This window comes from Hemitrygon akajei, chromosome 9 (assembly GCF_048418815.1).
Source record: "Hemitrygon akajei chromosome 9, sHemAka1.3, whole genome shotgun sequence".
Taxonomy (NCBI): Eukaryota; Metazoa; Chordata; class Chondrichthyes; order Myliobatiformes; family Dasyatidae; genus Hemitrygon; species Hemitrygon akajei.
The window spans coordinates 66,413,899-66,440,639 of record NC_133132.1 but is presented as its reverse complement, the minus strand read 5'-3'; the positions used below and the strand labels follow the sequence as shown (position 1 = coordinate 66,440,639).

General features: G+C 41.8%; 1 protein-coding gene across 1 annotated transcript in view; it reads left to right on the top strand.

Annotated features, from left to right (window-relative positions):
- Positions 1-875: 875 nt before the first annotated feature.
- LOC140732658 (dynein axonemal heavy chain 8-like) overlaps positions 876-26,741 on the top strand; it is a 952,247-nt gene continuing 926,381 nt past the window's right edge. Inside the window, exons 1-4 of the mRNA XM_073055351.1 lie at positions 876-1,016; positions 2,058-2,192; positions 15,870-15,954; positions 23,629-23,780. Of these exons, the coding sequence (XP_072911452.1) occupies positions 876-1,016; positions 2,058-2,192; positions 15,870-15,954; positions 23,629-23,780 (513 nt within the window). The remainder of the gene's footprint in view (positions 1,017-2,057; positions 2,193-15,869; positions 15,955-23,628; positions 23,781-26,741) is intronic.

The following is a 26,741-nucleotide window of genomic DNA, read 5'->3' as shown; positions in this document are numbered from 1 at the left end:
GGCAAGGTGATGCTTCATCTGCATGTCTGTCGAGGTCATTTACTGTATCTGGTGCTCCCAGTGTGGCCTCCTCTAAATCAGTGTGACCTGATGCAGATTAGGGGATCATTTCATACAGCACCTTCACTCTGTCCACCACAACAGCCAGTATCTCCTAGTCCACCCATATCAATTCGACTTTCCAATCCTATATCAACATGTCTGTCCAAGGTCTCCTTTACTGTCATGTTGAGATCCAACTCAGCTTGCTGAGCATCACCTCATATTCTGCCTGGGTAGCTCCCAACCTGAGGTCTAATTTCTGGTAATCACTCCCCTCAGATTTTACTTTCTTTCCCCCTTGTTTCCATTTCTCATTCTGGTTACCCTTTCACACCTTCTCTTCTCCTCCACCCTCATGACCTGCCATCACCACGCTCTGATTTCCCACCTTCTTCCCTTTATTCAATGGTCCATTGTTCTCTCCAATCATCATCCTCAGCTCTTTACCTCTTCCTATCATCTCCTGGCTTCTCCCACCCACCCACCTTCCCCCTCACTTGGTCTCACCTATCACTCACCAACCTGTACTCTGCCCACTCCCTCTCCACCTTCTTATTCTGGTTTCTGCCCTCTTCCTTTCTAGTCCTGATGAAGGGTTTTGACCCGAAACTTTGAGGGTTTATATTTCTCTCCATAGTTGCTACCTGATCGGTTCAGTTCTTCCAGCATTTTTTGTGTTTTGCTCAAGATTACCAACATCTGCAGAACCTCTTGTGTCTGAGAATAACCCCTCAGAATAGTTTTGTGGTTTTGGTTTCAATGATAAGAATGTATATACACAACTAATCTATTGTAATGGATGAACTTTAACTTGTCTGTTTTAGGTTTCAAAAATGAATCGAGTCAGCCTTACTTCGAACGTCAGTGGAACAAATCTGGATTTAAGTGGTTTTTCTCAGGAGAAAAGACTTAGTAAAGTTCGCCGAAGTACTGTTGGAATGCTAGCTTTACAAGAGACAATAAAAGAAAAACAGGTATTTCTTTAAGCGCATGATATTTTTGAAAAATGAGATGAAACAAACAGGCAAGTAAAAAGTACCATGTTAAAGGTAATTTCTTCCACTTGTTCTGTGTCTGCCTATTCCACAGAACTCCATGAACTTTAGGACACCTCGACCCTTTCCACCATTTGGACTTCTGATTTCCTGACCACCTCTACCTTAACTTTACTATGGATGTCCAGTCTCCATTCCTCATCGTTAAGGGCTTAAAGCCCTGAGTTACTCTGTAGAACAAAATCTAACCTTTTCCCATCCACCAATACCCTTGGATGAACTTGTTCTTACCCTGAACAGTTTCTCTTTTCACTCATTTCACTTTCTACAAATCCATGGCGTGGCCATGGGTACTTGCATTAAACATAGAAACATAGAAAATAAGTGCAGGAGTAGGCCATTTGGCCCTTCGAGCCTGCACCACCATTCAGTATGATCATGGCTGATCATCCAACTCAGAACCCTGTACCTGCTTTCTCTCCATACCCACTGATCCCTTTAGCCACAAGGGCCATATCTAACTTCCTCTTAAATATAGCCAATGAACCGGCCTCAACTGTTTCCTGTGGCAGAGAATTCCACAGATTCACCACTCTCTGTGTGAAGAAGTTTTTCCTCATCTTGGTCTTAAAAGGCTTCCCCTTTATCCTTAAACTGAGATCCCTCGTTCTGGACTTCCCCAACATCGGAAATAAGCTTCCTGCATCTAGCCTGTCCAATCCCTTTAGAATTTTATACGTTTCAATAAGATCCCCCCTCAATCTTCTAAATTCCAGTGAGTATAAGCCTAGTCGATCCAGTCTTTCTTCATATGAAAGTCCTGCCATCCCAGCTCTTTGCCTGTCTTTCTGCTGAAAGGGTCTCAGCCTGAAACGTTGACCATACTCTTTTTACATAAATTCTGCCTGGCCTGCTGAGTTCTTCCGACATTTTGTGTGTGTTGCTTGGATTTCCAGCATCTGCAGATCTTCTCTTGTTTGTCAATGAATCTATTTACTTATGTTTAATTTTTGAATTTAGGCAAGGTACAGGGAAGATAGGGAAAGAAGAAAAATGAAACTTGATCAAACACATCACTATATTATTGATGTATTGGCTAAACAACTTCAGCTGCAGAAAACTGCTGTAGAAGAATTTATCTTGGATTCACTATCTGTGAGTAATAGGTTTTAAAATGTATTAATTTTTTTCATATTACTTTGCTTCTTACTTTTTTAGCTACTCCATGGAGAAACAATCCTTTATTCCCTATTTATAGGATGATAACATTTTTTTATGTTTGTTTTCTTACAATTTTCTCATTTCCCTTTCACCCTCAGAAAAAAAAAATGAAGTTCCATTTTAACATCACTGCTCTACTCTCTAATACCCTGGAAAATTTTCTGGTTTTAATAAAGGGCAAGTTGGTATGTGTTTAGATCTTCTTTATGAACAGACAGGATTTAATCACTATACTGATTGAAGCCTGGTCCATCAATGGGCACAATCTCTGAATGAAAAATGGTGCAAAATATATTTGAACATCTTAAGATTGTTCAGAATATTTAGGAACTGAAGTTACCTAGACATCATTTGTTTATGTTTTTTTATGATGGAAGACTAACAAATTTGGAGTCAACAATAACTTGAACAGTTTCAAAGTGGCCTAGGACTTTGAAAGTCCTTTGAAAGAAGAGACTTACAGTAGAATTCAAGCTTTTGAGTTACATGAGATGAAGTACAGAAGCAAGTATTTAAGCCTACTGCTCAGTACAGGTTTTGACTTGTTACTGGTCATTTTTCCCACAACTAGGAGAGGGAGGTAAAGTGATTTAGCAAAGACAATCCAGAATTCAGCATCAGAACAATTGAAAGTACTGATGGCAATAGTGAGAAAGTAAATGTTTTAAAATACAAGAAGCCAGAATCATGGGTCATAGGCATTTTTGATGGCATCATATTGGAATAAAATGAAGAATGGAATTTTTAAATGAAATTTCTTGCTGGTCTAGAAGCTCATTATATATTGTAATCCAGATCCAACTCATTAGTACAAATGCTAAACCAAGGATTGTATATATCCTATACTTAGTTAGAGTTGTGGTTTCATATAGAATATAAAAGAGTACAGCTTAGAAACAGGACCCTCAGCCCACGATGTCTGTGTGAAAAGAATGACAAAAACTAAATCCTTCTGGCTGAACATGGTCCCTATCCCTCTATTTCCTATATAGATATTCATTTGACTATCTAACAGCCTCTTAGATGTTTCTATCATATCTCCTTACACTGCTAAGCTTGGCAGCCTGAATATCCCTTGGAGTACAGTTAAGTCAATCATCAAGAAATGGAAAGAATATGGTACAGGTGTAGATCTACCTCGAGCAGGCTGTCCTCAAAAATTGAGTGAGTGTGCAAGAAGGGGACTAGTGAGGGAGGCCACCAAGAGACCTATGACAATTCTGGAGGAGTTACAAGCTTTAGTGGCTGAGATGGGAGAGTGTGCATACAATAACTGTTGTCCGGGTGCTACACCAGTTGCAGCTTTATGGGAGAGTGGCAAAGAGAAAGCCACGTTCCAAAAAAATCTCACATGAAATCTCAGCTAAAGTTGGCCAAAAGGCATGTGGGAGACTCTGAACTCAGCTGGAAGAAGGTTCTATGGTCTGATGAAACCAAAATTGTGCATTTTAGCCATCAGATGAAACACTATGTTTGGCGTAAGCCAAGCACTGCAAATCAACAAAAACTCACCATCCCTACCTTGAAGGATGGTGGTGGCTGCAACATGCTGTTGTGGATGCTTCACTATGAGAGTAGAGAGTAAAGTGAATGCAGTAAAATAGAAGGGAAACATGATGCAGTCTGCAAGAGAACTCTGACTTGGGAAAAGATTTGTTTTCCAGCGAGACAATGACCCCAAGCATAAAGCCAAAGTTACACATGAATAGCTTAAAAACAACAAAGTTAATGTCCTGGAGTGGCCAAGTCAGAACCCTGACCTCAATCTAATTAAGCATTTATGGCTGGACTTGAAAAGGGCTGATCACACATGATTCCCATGCAATCTGACGGAGCTTGAGCAGTTTTGTAAAGAAGAATGGGGAAAAATTGTAGTGTCCAGATGTGTAAAACTGATAGAGACCCTATCCACACAGATTCAAGGCTGTAATTGCTGCCAAAGGTGCATCTACTAAATACTGACTTGAAAGGGGTGAATACTTATACAATCAATTATTTTATATAACCATATAACAATTACAGCATGGAAACAGGCCATCTCGGCCCTTCTAGTCCATGCTGAGCGTTTACTCTCACCTAGTCCCACTGACCTGCACTCAGCCCATAACCCTCCATTCCTTTCCTGTCCATATACCTATCCAATTTTTTAAAAAATGACAATATTGAACCTGCCTCTCCCACTTCTACTGGAAGCTCATTCCACACAGCTACCCCTCTCTGAGTAAAGAAGTTCCCCCTGGTGTTACCCCTAAACTTTTGCCCCCTAACTCTCAACTCATGTCCTCTTGTTTGAATCTCCCCTACTCTCAATGGAAAAAGCCTATCCACGTCAACTCTATCTAACCCCCTCATAATTTTAAAGTCCCCCCTCAACCTTCTATGCTCCAAAGAATAAAGACCTAACTTGTTCAACCTTTCTCTGTAACTTAGGTGCTGAAACCCAGGTAACATTCTAGTAAATGTCCTATGTACTCTCTCTATTTTGTTGACATCTTTCTTATAAATCAGTGACCAGAACTGTACACAATACTCCAAATTTGACCTCACCAATGCCTTGTACAATTTTAACATTACATTCCAACTCCTATACTCAATGCTCTGATTTATAAAAGCCAGCATACCAAAAGCTTTCTTCACCACCCTATCAACTTGAGATTCCACCTTCAGGGAACTATGCACCATTATTCCTAGATCACTCTGTTCTACTGCATTCCGCAATGCACTACCATTTACTATGTATGTCCTATTTTGATTATTCCTACCAAAATGTAGCACCTCACACTTATCAGCATTAAACTCCATCTGCCATCTTTCAGTCATTCTTCTAACTGGCCTAAATCTCTCTGCAAGCTTTGAAAACCTAGTTCATTATCCACAATGCCACCTATCTTAGTATCATCTGTATACTTACTAATCCAATTTACCACCCCATCATCCAGATCATTAATGTATATGACAAACAACATTGGACCCAGTACAGATCCCTGAGGCACACCATTAGTCACCGGCCTCCAACCTGACAAACAGTTATCCGCCACTATTCTCTGGCATCTCCCATCCAGCCACTGTTGAATCCATTTTACTACTTCAATATTAATACCTAACGATTGAACTTTCTTAACTAACCTTCTGTGTGGAACCTTGTCAAAGGGCTTACTGAAGTCCATATAGATAACATCCACTGCTTTACCCTCGTCAATTTTCCTAGTAACTTCTTCAAAAAATTCAATAACATTTTGCAGCCAATAAGTGCAGCCATATTTTGTGTCTTATATTTGTAATTAATTTAGATCACTTTGTAGAAATCTGTTTTCACTTTGACACAAAAGTGTTTCTGTTGATCAGTGTCAGAAAAAGCCAAATTAAATACCGTGTGATTCAATGTTGTAAAATAATAAAACATGAAAACTTCTGGAGGGTGGGGGAGTGAATACTTTTGATAGGCACTGTATATGGTGACATATATGTACTTTATAATAAATTTAGCTTGAGCTTTGATTTCCTTCAGCTTTTTGTTTGAAATAGTTTTGAAACATTTCAAAACAAACTGATCCAGAATTCAGGGCCAGCATGTTCCTACGAGGAAGGAAGACAAGGTTCAGGAATGTTGGGTGAAGAGAAATGTTGTAGATTTAGTCAAATGGAAAAAAGAAATAGAGGTAAGTTTTAGGAAACTAACATGAAACACGACCCTTAAGGAAATAAAAGGAAGCAGGAAAAAATATCAGATTGGAAGTCAGATGAGCTAAAGGCGGTTTTGAAATGTCCTTGGCAAATAGAATTATTGAAAATTCCAAGGCATTTTATGCATACATTAAAAATGAGAATAGCTAGAGAGAGGCTATGTACACTCAGAGACAATGGAGGAAATTTCTGACTGGAGACTGAGGAAGTGGATGAGTTACTAGGTGAGTATTAATATTCACCAAGGAGAAGCACATGGGGAATATAAGATCAATGTAGCATACAAGGGTGATGAGAACCTGCAAAGTGAGTCAAGGGAATTTGGTGCTACTTTAAAAGACGGGATTTCCGAGGGAGTGGGGGGGGGGGGGGGGTGGGGTGATCTCAGGAATGCCACATGCTAGTGAGGCAAGATATAAGAAGATAGTGCATTTCAACACTTGGCTAAGGAGATGATGCAGGAGGGAGGGTTTCAGATTTTGGATTATTAGGTTCTCTTTCAAGGCAGATGGGACTTGTACAAATGGGACATTTTGCACGTGAACTAGAATGGGGCCAATATCCTTGTGGCAAAGTTTGCTGGTGCTGCTTGGGCTGTTTAAAGTAGAGCTGCAGTGGGAGGGAACCAGAGTGGCAGGGTAGCAAGTGGAATGGATGTTGGGAAAGTAGATGTTAAGCCTACAAGCAAGGACAGAAATTAACTGGTTGGTAAGCAAGGTGGGGCTAATATTCTAAGATGCATCTATTTCAATACAAGAGTTTAGTAGGGATGGCAGATGAACTTAGAACTTGGATCAGTACATGGAATTATGATGTAGCCATTAGGGAGACTTGGTTCCAGGAGGGACAGGACAGGCAGCTGAATGTTTCAGTGTTCCAGTGTTTTAGACATAATAGTGGGGAAGGTGTCAAAGGGGAAGGGATAGCATTGTGTATCAGGGAAAATGTCACAGCATTTCTCAGAGAGAACACATTGGAGGGCTCGTCTGCTGAAGCAATATGCATGAAATTAAAGGATAAAACGAGACTATTTATGCTGTAGACTGCCCAATAGAGAAACAAGTTTGTAGGGATATAGCAGACAGTTGCAAGATATATAAGGTTGTGATTAAAGGTCATTTTAACTGTCCACATATTGTCTGGGAATCCCATACTGTAATGGGATTGGATGAAATAAAGTTTGTCAAAAATGTTCAGAAAAGTTTTCTTATTATGCAGATGATCCATCTAGAGAGACAATGATAATGGATCTCCTCTTGGGGAATGAAGCAGGGCAGGTGACAAAATTGTGTGTAAAGAAACGTTTTGGATTTAGTGATCATAATTCCATTAGTTTCAAGATAACTATGAGGAAGATAGAACTGGTCACTGTGTTGAGATTGGAGTAAGGCCAGTTTTGATGGCATCAGAAGGGATCGGGCAGGGGTAGTTTGGGATGGATTGTTTTCCAGCAAATAGATGCTTGATAAGTCAGAGGCTTTCAAAAGGGAAACATTGAGAACACAGAATCTGTATGTTCTTGGTCGAATAAAAGACAAGGCTAACAGGTTTAGAAAACCTTGGTGATTAAGGAATATTGAGGCCTTGGTAAGGGAAAATAAGGAGGTAGAGGCATTTAGGATCAAAAGAGGTGCTTGAGGAGTATAAGAAAGTTATGTGATTGTGGCGACCCACTTTCTACACAGGCGAACTGGCTCACAAAATGGTGCGCACGTCGGCAGAGAGGCCAGCCCCAAAATGGCGCTGGGCCGCCTTCTTTACCAGCAAGGGGAGAAAGCCCATGTGCGGGAAGAGACTTCTTTAATGCACCTCTGATGTCATTTCCACCCGGTGAGGGCGGGAACAGAACTGCGTAAAAGCCAGTGCTGCAAAGTTTGAGAAAACTAGTCTCGAGTGCAACTTACAGACTGTGTCGTTATTTCTAGCTCTGTGTATAGCACATCGCTACATTGGTGACCCCGACAGTCCAAACGGGATTTGGACCAAAGATGATCGACTCTTCATCAGTTCACGCAGTTTCGCTAAAACTACCAGCTTTCTGGACGCTGCGACCACGCGTATGGTTTGACCAAGCAAAAGCCCAGTTCCAGATTTGGCAGATATCTTTTGATTCCACACGTTACTATTACATGGTGAGTTCCCTTGACCAGGAGACAGCCACCCAGGTTGAGGATTTCATACAGTCACCCCCGGAAGAAGGCAAATATGCAGCATTCAAAGTGCTGCTCATAGGGACCTTTGGCCTCTCATGACGTGAACGAGGTGCCCGCTTGCTGCACCTGGACGGTTTGGGAGACAGGCTGTGTCAGCATTAATGAACAAGATGCTGGCCCTGGCTGAAGGACACAAGCCCTGCCTCATGTTTGAGCAGGTGTTCCTAGAGCAACTGCCCAAGGACATACATCTGCTGATGGCCGACGCAGGTTTCAGTGACCCCCAGAAGGTGGCGGCCCGGGCAGACATGCTGTGGAAAGCCAAGAGGGAGAGTGGGACGTCCTTCGGCCAGATTACCAAGCCACGCGCCCAACAGCAGACCAGACCAGGCCCGGCAACGGAGCGCACACAACCCAGAGGCAGGAGTGAGGAGGCCAATGAACAGTGGTGTTTCTACCACCAGCGGTGGGGCACAGAAGCCTGCCATTGTCGCCCGCGCTGCAATTTCCCGGAAAACGCCAGGACAGCCCCTTGTATGTCTGGGACAGACAGTCGGAACGCCGCTTCTTGGTCGATACCGGAGCGGAAATCAGCATCTTACCCCCGACGGGGTACGACACCCGCAACAGGGAGCCAGGACCCACCCTGAGAGCCGCAACCGGCAGCACGATATGGACCTATGGCACCCACACAGTGCAGCTGCAGTTTGGCGCCAGCCGGTTCACGTGGGACTTCACACTGGCCGCCGTGGCCCAACCACTCCTGGAGGCGGACTTCTTGCGAGCTCACAGCCTGCTGGTCGACTTGCAAGGGAAAAGACTGGTCCATGCCAAGACTTTTCAGACGTTCTCCCTGGGTGAAGCCAAGTTGCCGGCCCCACACCTGGACTCCATCATGCTGTCTGACAACGAATTCACCAGAATCCTGGTGGACTTTCCATCAGTTCTGGCACTGCAGTTCACGGCAGTCATGCCCAGACACGGAGTACAGCACCACATTTTGACAGAGGGACCACCCCTCCACGCCCGCATAGGAAGGCCCCCCCCTGGACAAGCTCTGCCAGACGAAGGAGGAGTTCAAGAGGATGGAGGAATTGGGGATCGTACAGCGGTTTGACAGCCCATGGGCCTCCCCCCCCTGCACATGGTGCCCAAAGCAGCCAGGGGCTGGAGACCATGCAGCAACTACCATAGACTGAACAAGTCTACAACTCCAGACTGCTACCCCATGCCGTACATACAGGACTTTGCAGCAAACCTGCATGGGGCAAGCATCTTTACCACAGTAGACCGCGTCTGGGGATACCATCAAATCCCAGTACACACTGAAGACTTCCCCAAAACAGCACTCATCACCCCATTTGGCCTATTCAAATTCCTCTGAATGCTGCACAGATGTTCCAGCGGCTAATGGATGCGGTGGGACGTGACCTGGACTTTGCGTTCATCTATTTGGATGACATCCTCATAGCCAACAGTAGTCGTCAGGAGCATCTGTCCCACCTCTGCCAGCTCTACTCCCACCTGAGTGATTTCGGCCTCACAATCAACCCGGCCAAATGCCAATTCGGACTCGACACCATTGACTTCCTGAGGCACAGGATTACCAAAGACGGGGCAACACCTCTGCCTGCCAAGGTAGACATGATCTGCCACTTTGCCCGACCCAACACAGTCAAAGGCCTGCAGGAGTTCATTGGTATTGTGAACTTCTACCACCGCTTCCTCCCCTCAGCAGCCCGTATCATGCGCCCTTTGTTCACCCTGATGTCGGGTAAAGGCAAGGACGTTACTTGGGACGAAGAGGCTGTGGCCACTTTCGTTAAAGCCAAGGAAGCCTTGGCAGATGCTGTGATGCTAGTGCACCCCAGAACAGATGTTCCAACTGCCCTCACAATGGACGCATCCAACACAGCAGTCGGGGGGGGGGGGGGTGCTGGAGGAACTCATCGAGAGGCACTGGCAACCCCTGGCATTCTTCAGCAGGCACCTACAGCCACCCGAACTCAAGTACAGTGCTTTCGACAGGGAGCTGTTGGCACTATATCTGGCAATCCAGCATTTCAGGTACTACTTAGTTCATCGTGTTCATGGACTACAAACTGTTGACCTTCGCATTCATGAATGTGTCCGATCCCTGGTCGGCCCGCCAGCAGTGACATCTGTCCTACATCTCCAAGTACACAACGGACATCCAGCATGTCTCGGAAAAGGACAACGTCATGGCGGATGCACTCTCCAAACCAGCTATCCAGGCCCTGTCCCGGGGGGGGTGGACTATGCAGCACTGGCGGAGGCACAGCAGGCAGACGATGAGATGCCCAGCTACAGGACCGCAATCTTGGGTTTGCAGCTGCAAGACTCCTCGTAGGCCCAGGTGAGAGGACCCTCCTGTGTGACGTGGCTACCAGCCAACCTCGCCCCATCGTTCCGGCAGCCTGGCGGTGGCGAGTTTTCAACTTCATGCATGGCTTGGCACACCCATCTATCAGGACAACCATCTGGATGGTCTCCAGCAAGTTCGTGTGGCACGGACTTCACAAACAGGTCAGCGAATGGGCCAAAACATGCATGCAGTGTCAAACAGCCAAGGTGCAGCGGCACACCAAAGCCCTGCCGCAGCAGTTCGAACCCACCCGCCGGCGTTTCGACTACATTCTTGTGGATATCGTGGAGCCCCTGCCAATGTCGCGGGGAGTGCGGTGCCTCCTAACTATGGTAGACCGATTCACAAGATGGCCAGAGGTGGTCCCGCTCACCAACACCACCGCCGATTCCTGCGCCCGAGCGCTGATTGCAACCTGGGTAGCACGCTTCAGGATACTGGCCCACATTACCTCCGACAGAGGTGCCCAGTTCACCTCTAGCCTGTGGTCGGCTGTGGCCAGCCTGTGGGGAACACAGCTACACCACACAACTGCCTACCACTCATAGTCGTACGGACTAGTGGAACGCTTCCAGCATCACTTGAAGTCGGCTCTCATGGCCCGCCTGAAAGGGCCTAACTGGGTGGACGAGCTTCCCTGGGTCCTGCTTGGAATCCGCAAAGCGCTCAAAGAGGATCTGCACACCTCATCAGCTGAGCTGGTGTATGGCGCACCCTGGTCATTCCAGGAGAATTCATACCAGCCCCAAGGGGGCAAGAGGAAGAAACCACAGCAGTCCTGGACAGACTATGCAAAAGGGTCTGCAACCTGGCCCCCGTACAGGCTTCACAGCATGGACAGATCCCAACCTGCGTACCCAAAGACCTGCAGAACTGTAAGTTTGTATTTGTACGAAGGGACGCACACCGGGCACTGCTACAGCGGCCGTATGAGGGGCCATTCAAGGTGATCAGGAACAACGGGTCCACGTACGTTCTGGACGTTGGGGGGAAAGAGGAGGTTTTCATGGTGGACCGACTCAAACTGGCCCATGTGGACTTGGCGCAGCCAGTCAAGGTTCAGGCACCGCGGCGCAGAGGCTGACTGCTCAAACAGAGACTGATCCAGACTGTGGACATTGGGGGTTGTATCGCCGGTTCTGGGAGGGGGGAATATGTGGCGACCCATTTTCTACGCAGGCAAACCGACTCACAAAATGGCGTGCATGTCGGCAGAGAGGCTAGCCCCAAAATGGCGCTGGGCCGCCTTCTTCAACAAGGAGAGAAAGCCTACGTGCGGGAAGAGACTTTTGTAATGCACCTCTGATGTCATTTCCGCCCAGTGAGGGTGGGAGTGGAACTGCATAAAAGCCAGTGCCGCGAAGTTTGAGAAAACTAGTCTCGAGTGCAACTTACAGACTGCATGTCATTATTTCTAGCTCTAGCACATTGCTACATGATCAGGAAAAGTTCAAAGTTTAAGGTAAACTTAAAGTAAGTTCAAAGTGCATATATGTCACCATATACAACCCTGTGATTTGGTTTCTTGTGGGCATACACAGTAAATCCAAGAACCATTATAGAATCAATGAAAGACCACACTCAACAAGGCGCACAAACAACCAATGTGCAAAAGATAACAAACTGCAAATAGATGAGAAAAATAATAATAATAAATACATAAGCAATAAATATTGAGAACATGAGATGTAGAGTCCTTGAAAGTGAATCCATCAGCTGTTAGGAACAGTTCAGGGTAAATGACGTTAACCCCACTAGTTCAAGAGTCTGATGGTTGAGGGGTAATAACTGTTCCTGAACCTGGTCGTGTGAGTCCTGAGGCTCTTGTATCTTCTTCCTGTTGGCAGCAGTGAGAAGAGAGCATGACCTGGGTGGTGGGGGACCCTGCAGATGGATTCTGCTTTCCTGCATAGCAGTCCGTGTAAGTATGTTCAATAGAGAGGAGGGATTTACCCGTGATGGATTGGGATAAAAAAGGACATGAGGTTTCTCTGTCAGACAAAGTGAAAGAGAATCCCAAAGGTTTCTATAGCTATATTAAGTTCAAAAGGATGACAAGGGACATACTTGATCCTCTTGAAGATCAGCATAATCATCTATACAGGGAGCCGAAATAGATGGGGAAGATCTTAAGTGGATTTTTTGCATCTGTATTTATTCAGATTCAGATTCAGTTTATTGTCATTTATAAACCACAAATACAATTTAAAAATGAGACAACGTTCTCTGGAATGATATCACGAAAAAGCACAAAACAGACCACACAAGAAAAACCACATTACGTTTGGTAATCCCCAATCCAGAGTCCGGAGAGGGTGCTGCGTATCGATATCGTGCTACCGTCTTAGCACGTTCCCCGGAAAGGAACCCATCAGACAAACCTAAAGCTACAAGACCTACACAAAACCACATAGTTATATATAGTTATAGTTAACATATAGTTTCAACAGTGCAGACAATACCATAATTGATAAAAAAAAACTAACTGACAAAGACCACATAATTATAACACATAGTTTCAACAGTGCAAAGCAATACTGTAATCTGATAAAGAGCAGTCCATGGCACAGTTTAAAAGAAAGTCTCAAAGTCCCGACAGCCCATAATCTCACACAGACGGTAGAAGGAAGAAAAACTTCCTACCATGAACCTCCAGCGCCGCAGCTTGCCGAATCAGGAAACAGATATAGAGCTATCTTGAGATGAATGAGGGCCCGGCAAAGTGTTCCCTTGGACCTTGTGGGAGACTAGTGCAGAAATTGTAGTGGCCCTGGGAAAGACATTTAGCCACTGGTAATGTACCGCAGGACTATGTTGTTCTGTTCAAAAAGGCTCTAAGAATAAACTGGAAATTATAGGGCAGTGAGCCTGAAGTTAGTTATGGATAAATTATTGGAAGATATTCTAAAAGTAAGATATAAGTACTATTTGAATAAGCAGGGTTGATAAGGGAAAGTCAACATGACTTTAAACATGGTAGGCCATGTCTAACCAATTATATATAATTATATTGAAGAGGTTACTAAGAAGGTTGTTGAAGGAAGGGCAGTGGATATTGTCTATGTGGTCTTTAGTAAGGCATTTGACAAAGTCTCGCAAAGGAGGCTAGTCAAGAAGTTCAGTCACTTAATACTCAACATTAAGTAGCCAGTTAGATCCAACTTAGTGGGACAAATCAGAAAATGGTAGTAGAGATTTGTCTCTCTGACTAGTGGTGTGCTACAAGAATTGGTGATATGTCTGTTGCTGTTTATCATCTTTATTAATATTTTAGATGATAATGTGGTAAGCTAGATTGTTAAGTTTGTGGATAACACCAGAATTTGGGGGCGTAGTGGAATTTAGTGCAGACAAGTGTGAAGTGTTGCATTTTTTTGGAGTTCAAATCAGCATAAGACTCATACACATTAAATGGCAGGGCTCTGAGGTGCACCATTGAACAAAAGAATCTAGGATTACAGATCCATAATCCCTTGAAAGTGGGGTCACAAGTAGAAAGGATTATAAAGAAAGCTTTTGGCACATTGGCCTTCATAAATGAGTGTGCTTCCAGGAGTTGGAATGTTACGTTGAAGTTGTATAAGCTGTAGATGAGGCCATATTTGGAGTGTTGTATGCAGGTATTGTATGCATGATATCGGTTTGTATATAGTTCAGATGCAGGTAGATAGGATTGGGCAGAAATCAGGTTGACAGGGGCTAGATATGCTGAAGAGCCTATTTTCATGCTGTAATATTTTATGACTGTGATTTTATGCTAATGTTTTAAGGCATCAAGAATGACAAAATCCTCAGGGTATGATTTGATCTATCTCAAGTTATTGGGAGAGTCAGGAAAGGAAATTGCTGGTGCCATGACAGAGACCTTTGTATCCTCTCTATCCACAGGCAAGGCTCCAAAGTACTATACAGTAGTCAATGCCGTTCCTCTATTTAAGAAGGACAGTAATGATAATCCAGCAAATTATAGGCTGATGAGCCTTATGCCAGAGGTAGTTAAGCTAATGGAGAGAATTCTAGCGGTAATATTTGTGCTCAGTTAGAAAAAGTATTGGCTTATTAGGGATAACCATCATGGCTTGCTCTGTCTTACAAACTTAATTGAATTATTTGAGGAGTTGAGGAAATGACTGATGTGGGTGGGGTAGTAGAGGTTGTATACCTATTCTTCAGTAAGGTATTTGACAAGGTTCCTCCTGATAGCTGATTCAGAACATATAAGATACATGGGATGCATGGAGACTTGGCAGACTAGATTCAAAATTTTCTTGGCTGTAGAAGATAGAGTATAGTGATGGAGGAGTATTTTTCTGACTGGAGGTTTGTGATCAGTGGCATGCAAGAACCTCTGCTTTTGTGATTATATGCAAATAGTATCCATGAAGATATAGATGAGCTGATAAACTTGAAGACAAAAATTAGTGGAGCTTTGGAGATAGTGGAGATAATTGGTAAAGCTAATGAAGAAGGTTGTCAAAGGATACCAGATGTATTGTATGTGAGTTGAAGATATGGGCAGACAAAATGGCAAATGGAATTTAATCCAGACAAATATATACTTCCATAAACTAGATGTAATGAATGATGTAATAATTGCTGGAAAAGAAAGACCATTAATTGAAAGCAAAGTGAACCAATATCAGTGACCCCTCCCAATCAATACTGAGGTCTAATCAGCATTGAGGTCTAATTAGGTTCAGTTGGCTCTGTTGGGCAGTCCACGTTGTTCACACCCCAATATAGCATTCTTGTATCATAGAAAGAGATTACTAGATGAGAAAGATAAATATTCAAAGATGTGCTCAAATCTTTAAATAAAAAATTCAACAATTTCACTAACATTTGAGATTCCAGAGCATCTAATCAAAATTGTGAAGGAGCATTTCAAATGGTATGAAGAACCTTGCATTAAGATTTTACTTAAGTGAAGAGTGCTTCATAAAATACCCATCTTCCCATATATCAGTTAACTATTGTGGAAGAGTCTGTAGACCCATATTGATCTCTTTGGAAGCTCACAAAATTGGAGTGAGGGGAAGTCATCCTTAATTATCAAGGACTGCCTAAAAAACTTACCCTTTAACTGAATCTTGTGGTTAGTCATTAACAGAATGCTAACCTGAAAATTAACCATTTATTCTTATTCTCAATTTTTTATCTATTAAATAATTCCCTATCAAGTCATATTATCCTCTTTCAGTATTTTCCTATTAAATATTTTTAATCATTTCAGATTTGAATTCAGGGGATTATTGATTGGAAATGATATAACATTTAAAATATATTGCCGAGGAAGTATGCATTGTTTTTACATGGCGTTAAATTTGTTCATGGAGAATGCACATGATGAAAATATTAATGATAATTATTTGCACTTTATTTTGGCAGTTGCAACCATATGATGATTTCTTTTCAAGAGGAGGCAGTAAAGCACTTGCATTCTTTTATCAAGAAGCAGATCCTCCGATAATAGGTAAAAATAAGTTTAAGATGTAGAATCATAGAGTCATAGAAGAGTACAGCACAGAAACAGGCCCTTGCGGAACAATTTAAACTGCTTCCCATCAACCTACGCTGGGACTATAGCTCTCCATACTCCTACGTATCCAAACTTCTCTTAAACTTCGAAATCAAGCTCGTATGCACCACTTGTGCTGGCAGCTCATTCCACACTCTGTGTGAAGGAGTTTCCCTCCAGTGAAGAAGTTACCCCTCATGTTCCCCTTAAATTTTTCACCTTTCACCCTTAACCCATGACCTCTAGTTGTAGTCCCACTGAACTTAGGTGGAAAAAACCTGTTTGCATTTAATCTATCTATACCCCTCATAATTTTGTATACCTCTATCAAATCTCCCCTCATTTTTCTACATTCCGAATAAAGTCCTAACCTATTCAATCTTTCCTCATAACTCAAGTTCTCCAGCAGCAGCAACATCCTTAGATGTTTTCTCGGTATTCTTTCAACCTTATTTACAACTTTCCTGTAGGTGGGTGACTAAAACTACATTCAGTACTCCAAATTATGCCTCATCAGCATCTTATACAACTTCAACATAATATCTCATCTTCTGTACTCAATACTCTGACTTATGAAGGCTGGTGTGTCAAAAGCTTGCGTTACAACCCTATCTACCTGTGGTGCCACTTTCAATGAATTATGGACCTTTATTCCCATATCCCTTTCTTCTACCACAATCTGCCCTACCATAAACTGTATAAGACTACCGAAGTGCAACATCTTGTACTTGTCTGTATTAAGTTCCATCTGCCATTTTTCAAACCATTTTTCCAGCCGGTCCAGATCCCACTGCAAGCTCTGATAGTCTTCCTCACTATCCACTACATCTTGGTGTAATCTGCAAATTTGCTGATCCAATTAACCACAGTATCATCCAGATCATTGATATAGATGACAAACAACAACAGACCCTGCACCAATCCCTGTGGCACACCACTAATTACCAGCCTCCAGTCTGAGAGGCAACTATCTACTACCGCTCTCTGACTTCTCCCACAAAGCTAATGTCTAATCCAATTTATTACTTCATCTTGAATGCCGAGAGATTGTATTTACTTGACCAACCTCCCATGTGGCATCTTGGCAAATGCCTTACTAAATTCCATGAAAACAACATTCACTGCCTTGCCTTCATCAACTTTCCTGGTAACTTCCTCAAAAAAACTCTATAATATAGATTGGTTAGACATAACCTACCACGCACAAAGCCATGCTGACAATCCCTAGTCAGTTGATGTTTATCCAAATACTCATATATCCTCTCCCTTAGAATACCCTCCAATAACTTTCTCACTATTGATGTCATGCTCAATGGCCTATAATTTCCTGATTTATTTTTAGAGCCTTTCTTAAACAGCGGGACAATATTAATCTAATCCTCTGGCATCTCCCTTGTTATTAAGGATGATTTAAATAACTCTGCTAGGGCCCTAGCAATTTCTCAACTTGCCTTCCACAGGATCCAAGGGAACACTGTGTCAGGCCCTGGGGATTTATCCACCCTGATTTGCCTCAAGACAGCAAACACCTGTTTATCTGTAATTTGTGCGGGGTCCATGAAGTGGATGCTGCTTTCCCTCACTTCTATAGACTGTGTCTGTCTCCTGAGTAAACGCAGATGCAAAAAATCCATTTAAAATCTCCCCATCTCTTTTGGCTCCACAAATGGATAACTATTCTGATCTTCCAGAGGATCTATTTTGTCCCTTGCAATCCTTTTGCTCTTTGAAAAATCTTAAAATCTGTGTAAGTCCTTGGGATTTTCCTTCATCTTTCTGCTAGAACAAACTCATGCCTTTTTTTTTCAACTTGCATTTCTTGACATGTGCAGATGTCACAACCTTGCATTACAGCAAATTGCAATAAAGACATTTATTTAGAAATGCAACTTCCCACCTGCAGAACTTGGTGGTTGCCTGAACTATAAACACTAGATGATTATAATGAATGTGAGAAGGACTGGGATTGGAGGCAGTCTAAAAAGGATTCAGCAAATGAATTCTTGGAATGAGTGAATTGTTCTGATATGAGAGGCTAAAGTAGGTTCTACTGTATGTTCCATGTCATTTTGAAAAATGATAGTGATCTTATTGTAACATACAAGATCCTAAGAGGGCATGACAGAATTATATATTATAACTAAGCACAAATATAATTTATTATAAATTTCCATACATGAAAATATTAATTCTAATATTCCCTCATAACAAGCATTCCTGGCTCATGGCCCAGAAATATACTTTCTTCACCCATCTATGCATTTTGACCAAGCTTCTTGCTGATGTGTTTTTGAATGGTAAATCATGTAAAAATGCCTTGATTCTTCTGTTATGGCATATCTAGAACAATTAGGTATTTCCTTAATTTCATTTGTTAGTTGTGATTATTTTTTATTCATATGACCTGTTTTGAAATAGTGTCTAAACTACTTAATTACCATGATAATGTTCATATATTAATAAACACATATTACTGTATATTTAAATGTTCATGTTTTTCAAACTTGAGGACAATTATTTAGAGCTTCAGTATAAAGAAATGTCTTCTCAAAGAGGGCAGAGAATTTCCGGCATTATCTCACCCAAAGGGTTGTGGAGACTGTGTGACTGGAGGCAGATAATATTTTGAAAGTTTGTAGAATAAAGGGTTGTAAGAAACTAGCACAGAGATGTAACAAATAACTTTAGATCATCTGACCTTTCTTTATGTCCATATCAGAATTGCCCACTTGTGATTAACATACAGCTGTGATTTTGAATCAATTGTTACATACCCCGTAACTGGGTCACTTACCAGCAAAGATAGAGAGGTCCATTGAAGTCTGATGGTACTATTTTTAACAGTATTTATTGATAAAAAAATACACAAAATAATATCAATGCAAACATGCAGATAATACATGTCATCAATACTAAATCTAAAAGTGCGGGTATAATAATAATCAATAAGAAATAGCTCTATCGTTGTCTAGGGGATAATGTATTGTCCAATGGAAATATAAAAGTCACTCAGGTCATTCAAGCTGCAGCTTTTGGGTTGGAGAGAAAGACGGGTTTAAAACTTGCCCATTCCTTTTATGATGTCAATCCTTCGAGAGTCGTTGGGAGTTGGTTTCCCTGTTGTTAGCTAAAAACCTTTCGGCCGTGGAAAAGGGCCCACCGATTCCAGGGCAAATGGAACCGGACACACGTGGCCTTTCCCCTGGTTTCTTGCTATTACGGGATCGCTGGCGTTTCTTCTGGTGCGTCTGAGGGGCTGTTCCCACAGACCCTCTTTTTATCCTGACTCACAGGGTCTCAGATGTCAATCAGGTTGGGATGATGCAATCCCTCCACCAACCTCCCCCTCGTTTCATTGCCTGGGGCGTCGATGCATCATACAGGATGCAATACACAAGTCTGTCTCCAAGAGACAATAGCCGGCATCAATGGATCTGCCTCTCGGAGGCCAAGACACATTCCAACGACTTGTGGATTCTGCATGTCTTTCTCTCATTTCCTGGGTCTCCTGAATGGACTGAATAGTGATCTTGCGATTCTCACAAAGGAGGGGGCTACCCCGCACCCTTCGGCCCCTCCGAGCTGTGGTACATTCATAACACAATGTTTCTGAAGCCCCTAGTGTGTCAAAACTGCCCTTGTCCTACATACTTGTTATTAGCAATGTATTACACAAGCAAAGAAGCATAATCTGATTCTTAATCACAGTAGTGTAGTGGTTAGCATGATGCTATTACAGCTCAGGGTGCCCAAGTTCAGAATTCAATCCCAGCATCCTCTGTAAGGAGCTTGTCCGTCCTCCCTGTGGAATACATGGGATATCCCTGGGTGCTCTGGTTTCCTCCCAAAAGGTTAATTGATTATTGTAAGTTGTTCTGTGATTGGGTTATGGTTAAATTGGGTTTGTTGGGGGTTGCCTTAAGGGGTGGGAAGGACCTATTCTGTGTTGTATCTATTAATTAATTAATCAGCTCACCTCATCAGAGAGATTTTCTTTTTTCCACCTATTCATAGAATTATAGTACAGCACAGCAGTGGATCCTTTTAGCCCACCTCGTGCATGTAGACAGTGAGCCCATTGCCAGTCAGTACAGATTGACATCAACATCCTCCACAATCATCATCAACACAGGTGTACCACAAGCCACTGTGCCTAGCCCCTGCTCTACTTGCTTTATACTTCTGACTGTGCAGCTACAAAGTACAGATGTACAAAGTACAGCTCTAACACTCTATTCAAGTGTTCTGACTACACTACTGTTGTTGGCTAAATCAAAAGTGGTGATGAATCGGCATTTAGGAGGGAGATTAGATATCTGGTTTAATGTTACCACAGCAACAAACTTTCACTCAATGATAGCAAAACCAAAGAGCTGATTAGTGACTGCAGGAAGAAGAAACTGGTGATCTATCAGCCAGTTCTCATCAGAGCATCAGAGGTGAAGAGGGTCACTCTTTTTAAATTCCTTGGCATTTTCATTTCAAATGATCTGTTCTAGGACCAGCATGTAAGCACCATCACAAAGAAGGCGCGACAAGGCCTCAACTGTCTTGGACGTTTAAGTAGATTTGGCATATCACCTAAAACTCTGACACACTTCTAGAGCTGCACAGTGGAGAGTGTCCTGACTGGTTGCATTATAACCTGATTTGAAAACACCAATGTTCGTGAATAGAAAAGCATACAAAAAGTGGTGGAGACAGCTCAATCCATCAGAGGTGAATCCCTTCCCACCATTCAGCACAGCTATAAGGAGCGCTACCACAAGAACGCAGCATTCATTATCAAGGACTCCAACCATCCAGGCCATGCTCTCTTCCTGCTACTGCCATTGGGAAAGAGATTTAGGAGCCTGAGATCCCACAATACCAGGTTCAAGAACAGTTATTATCCTTCACCCATCAGGCTCCTGAACCAGTGTTCTCTGTTTGTTTGCTGCTGTTTTTTGGGGGGAGGGGATCTATCTATTTATTTATTTACTTATTTATTTGCTCTCTCTTTTTTGCACTTTGGTTGTTTGTCATTCTTTATTGGTGTAGTTTTTTTATTGATTCTGTTTTATTTCTCTTTTCTACTATAAATATGTACAAGAAAATGAATCTTAAGTAGAATGCATGGACATGTACATACTTTGATAGTAAGTTTACTTTGAACTTTGCATTAGGCTTAGATATCTCTTTCCAATTTCTATCTAAGTATCTTTTAACTACCTTTTAAATGCTGTATTGTATCTGCTTCCACCACCTGACTAGCTGCTAAGTCCAAATAGCCATCACCACCTGTGGTGATTCTTCTGTCACTTTCATTAAAGTCAAAGCCAAAGTAAATATATTATCAAAATATGTAAATGTTACCAAATGTTACCTTTGAGGTTCAGTACAGGAAAATAAAGATATTCAATTGATTTTATGAAAACTTATACATAAACAAAGACTAACAAGCAGCTGATGTACAAAAGAAGACAAAATGTGCAAATAAAATAAATAATAATGAGAACATGGGTTGTAGAGTCTTTGAAAGTAATTCAATAGGTTGTGGAATCAGCTCAGAGTTGTGGTGAGTCGAGTTATCTATGCCAGTTCAGGAGCATGATGGTTGTAGGGTGATAACTGTTCCTGAATTGGTTCTGTGTGATCTAAGGCTCCCACGGTTGTAGAGTTATGCAGATCCTTCAGCCCAACATATGCATGCCTTCCAAGGTGTCTATTTGAGCTTGTCACATTTTGCTGTGATTGGCCCATTTCCTACTAAAACTTTTCTATTCATGTGACTGTCTAAATATCTTTTAAACATTGTAACTCTACCCACCTCGACAGCCTCCTCTGGCATCTCATTCCATCTACTCACTGCCCTTTGTGGAAGGTTGCCCCTCAGGTCCCCTCTAGAAATTTCCCTTCTCACCTTAACTGTATGTATTCTTATTTTAGACTCCCTTACCCTGGAGAAAGTCTATGATCAACCATCTTATCCATACCTTTCAGGGAAAGGTATGCTGCAGAGAAAAAAGTCCTAGCCTATTCAATCACTTCTTACATCTTAAGCCCTTCTGTCCCAGTAATATACTCATGAATCTTTTCTGCATCCTTTCTAGCTAAATGGCATTATTCTTATATCTGGGTGACCTGAACATGTAACCCTAGGTCTCTCTGTTCCTCAACACTCTCCAGGGCCCAACTATTTACCATTAGATCCTGCTGTGATTTAACTTATCACAATGCAATGCTTTGCACTTGTCCAATTTGAAATCCATCTCCCATTCTCCCAGTTCATTTAAACCCTGTTGTAATCTTAGATAATCTAAGTCACTGTCCACTGAACCAGTACATTTGATGTCATCTGCAAATTTGCTAAAATTTGTTATGTCATGAAAGACTAGCAAGTTTCTACAGATGTACCATGGAGAACGTTCTGACTGGTTGCATCACTAATTGATTTGAAAACTACAGTGCACGAGGCTACAGAAGATTATAGACTCGTACCAAGTCTTTCACCAGCAAGGACGCCTTCAACAGGTGGTGCCTCAAGAAAGTGGTACTCATCATTTAAGGACCCTCACCATCAGGGACAGGCCTTCTCATTACTACTATCAGGGAGAAGTACAGAAAACCCACACTTAATATCTTAGGAATGTATTCTTCCCCTTAACTATCAGATTTATGAACTGTCCTTGAACTATTTCTCTTTTGCACTGTATGTGTATGTCTGTATTTACTTATTTATTGTGATTTGTAGTAATTTTTAAAAATCTTGCACTGTTCTGCTAAAAAAACAATATCATGACACATACAGGAATATTGAAAGACCTAGATAAAGTAGACAGAGAAGTTGTTTCTAATAGTAAGAGAATCTTGGACCAGAGGGTGCAACCTCAGAATACAAGGACGCCCCTTAAGAATTGATATGAGGAGAAACTTCATTTACCAGAGGGTGGTGAATCTGGAATTCATTGCCACAAATGGCAGTGGAGGCCAAGTCATAGGGTATATTTAAAGTGAAGGTCGATAGGTTTTTGATTAGTAAGGGGGTCAAAGGTTAAGGAAAGAAGGCAGGAGAAAGGGGTTGAGGGACAATAAAACAGCCATGATTGAATAGCAGAGCAGCCATGATGGGCTGAATGGCCTTATTCTCCTCTGCCTTGTGGTTAAATACATCAGGGATAATAAACCTGATCCTGATTGTCATCCAAATTGTTAATATAGAAGACAAACAACTGTGGACCCAGTACTGAAACCTGTGGCAAACCATTACAGCCCTCCAGTCTCCTTTCCATTAAGCCACTTTCTCTGCTCTGTAAGTTAACTTGTTTTCTATTTTCTACAGTTCTGATAACAGACCAGGACCTGAAATATTTATTTCCATCTCCACAGATTCTGCCTGACCTGCTCGGCATTCCAACATTTTCTGTTTTTATTTTAAGGATAATCATAACTTATTATGTTATTTAGTTGGAGGGAGGTGTGGGTGGTTTGACAAGTCACGTATTCCAATTTGCCTCCTTTGACAGAACAATATAGCATAGCATTTCTTGAGAAAACTACTTTATTGAATAATCAGTCTTACCAAATATGCATATCGAAGCATGAGTAGCAAATAGCTGAATAATGGTTTGACAAATTAATTATTTTTAGAAAGTGGACGAATTATTGCTGGAGTTGCTAAAGGGACGAAAATGATGCGATTATTTATGGGAAAGTTATCGGAAGTTTGCCTCGGTGGTTTGTGCTTGTTCTTTGTGCGGTACCAAAATTATATTCCTATCACAGAAAGGAATATACAAGAGGTATGAAATTATCATTTTTATTGGCAGTAGTGACCATTTTACATTAGTATATTGTTGTGGGAAGTTTATATTTTTCTGTACTTAGCTTAGCTTGAGACAATATTCATTTTATACACAAAAAAATTATCCCCTTTCAAGCATTACCAGCCCATTGCCTCAAAGATACGAGAGAACTAACCTTTTCCCCACTATGCACTTGGACCAGACTTCTTGTTAATGTGTTTTTGTGTGGTAAATCATAGAAAGGGACTTGGCTGCTTATGTTCTTGCATGCTTACAGCACTTTGAAATTTCCTTAATTCCATTTCTTATTTGTTTAATAAAAAGTACTAAACAAATTGAGTTTATGGAAATTCACCATGACATTTAAAACTTTGACAAACTTCTATATAGGTGTAATAGAGAGTATATTGACAGCCTGGTATGGAAGCACCAATGCCCTTGAAAAGAAAATCACACAAATCCATCACAGGTGAAGCCCTCCCAAGCATGGAGCACATCTACATGAAACGTTGTTGCAGGAAAGTAGCATCCAATATCAGGGATCCCAACCATCAGAGAATGTTCATTTCTCACTGTTACCATCAGAAGAAGGTACAGGAGCCTCAGGACTCACACTCTTCAACCACGAGACTCTTGAACCAAAGAGGATAACTTCACCCACCCCAGCACTGAAATGTTCCCAAAACCAATGGATTCACTTCCACTCTTCAACTCATGTTCTGGATACTTATTGCTTATTGATTTATTATTATAATTTCTTCTTTTTGTATTTGCACAGTTTGTTGTCTTCTGCACTCAGGTTGAACACCCTAGTTTGGTGGCCTTTCATTGATTCTGTATGGTTATTATTCTGTAGATTTCTTGAGTATGGCCGCAAGAAAATGAATCTCAGAGTTGTATATGGTGACATAGTCTTAGAAAAGTACAGCACAGAAACAGAACCTTTGGCCCATCTAGTCTGTTAAACTGTTTAAACTGCCTACTCCTATCAACCTGCTCCGGGACCATAGCTCTCCATATCTCTACCATCCATGTACCCATCCAAACTTTTCTTAAATGTTGAAATTGAATTTCCTTTCATGTTCCCCTTAAACTTTTCACCTTTCTCCCTTAACCTATAACCTCAGCAGAAAAAGCCTGCTTGCATTTACCCTATCTATACCCCTCATCATTTTGTATACTTCAAATCTGCTCTCAATCTTCTACATTCCAAGAAATGAATTCCTAACCTATTCAATCTTTCCTTATAACTCAGGTCCTCCAGACCTGGTAACATCCTTGTAAATTTTCTCTGTACTCTTTCAAACTTATTTACAACTTTCCTGTAGGTAGGTGATCAAAGCTGCACACAATACTCCAAATTAAACTTCACCAACATCTTATACAAATTCAACATAACATCCCATCTCCTACACTCAATACTTTGATTTATGAAGGCCAATGTGCCAAAAGCTTTCTTTACGACCCTATCTAACTGTGGCACTACTTTCAAGGAGGTACAGACCTGTACTTCCAGATCCCTTTGCTCTACCACTTCTCAGTGCCCTACTGTTCACTGTGTAAGACCTACCAAAGTGCAACACCTCGCACAAATCTGCATTCAATTCCATCTGCTAATTTTCCAGTCCATTTTTGCAGCTGGTCCAGATCCCACTGCAAGCTCTGATAGTCTTCCTTGCTGTCCACTACACCCCCAGTCTTGGTGTCATCTGGAAATTTGCTGATCCATTTAATTACATTATCATTCAGATCATTGACATAGATGACAAATAACAATGGACCCAGCAACAATCCCTGTGGCACTTCACTAGTCACAGGCCTCCAGTCAGAGAGGCAACAGTCTAATACCCCTCTCTGGCTTCTTCCACAAAACCAATGTCTACTCCAGTTTATTACCTCATCCTGAATGCCAAGCGACTGAACTTTCTTGACCAACCTCCCATGTGTGACCTTGTCAACAGCCTTGCTAAACAACATGTAAACAACATCCACTGCCTTGCCTTCATCAACTTTTCTGGTTAATTCCTCAAAACTCTGTAAGATTGGTTAGACTCAACCTACCACGCACAAAGTCATGCTGACTATCCCTAATCAATCCATGTCTATCTGATCCCTTAAAATATTTTCCAATAGCTTTTCCACAGCTCATGGAGGCTTAACAGCCTATAATTTTCTGGTTTAACTTTACATCTTTTCTTAAACAGTGGAACAACATTAGCTATCGTCCAATGCTCCGATACCTCACTCGTCACTAAGAATGATCTAAATATCTCTGTTAGAGCCCCTGCAGTTTCTTCACATGTTTCCCATATGATCTGAGGGAACACCTTGTCAGGCCCTTGCGATTAATCCACCCCAATTTGACTCAAGACAGCAATCACTTCCTCCTCTGTAATCTGTACGGTGTCCATGTAACCACTACTGCTTTATCTCACTTCTGTAGTCTCTGTGTCTGTCGTCTGAGTAAATATAGATGCATAGAATTTATTTAAGATCTCCCTCATTTCTTTTGGCTCCACACATGAATTACCTTTCTGATCTTCCAGAGGACCAATTTTGTCCCTTGCAATCCTTTTGCTCTTAACATATCTGTAGAATCCCTTGGGATTCTCCTTCACTTTGTCTGCTAGGGCAATCTCATGACTTCTTCTACCCATTTCTTTTTAAAGTGTTCTTTAACCTATATATTTTAAAAGTGTTCTTTTACCTATTTCTTTTTAAAGTGTTCTTTTACCTATTTCTTATGCTCCATAAGGACCTCATTTCTTCCTACCTGCCTGTGCCTGCTATGCACCTTTTTTTTTCTTAATCAGGGCCTCAATATTTTTTGAAAACTAAAGTTCCATAAACCCATAATCTTTACCTTTTATTCTGACAGGCACATACAAGCTTTGTACCCTCAAAATTTCACTTTTGAAGGCCCCACACTTCCCAAGTACACCTTTGCTTGAAAGCAGG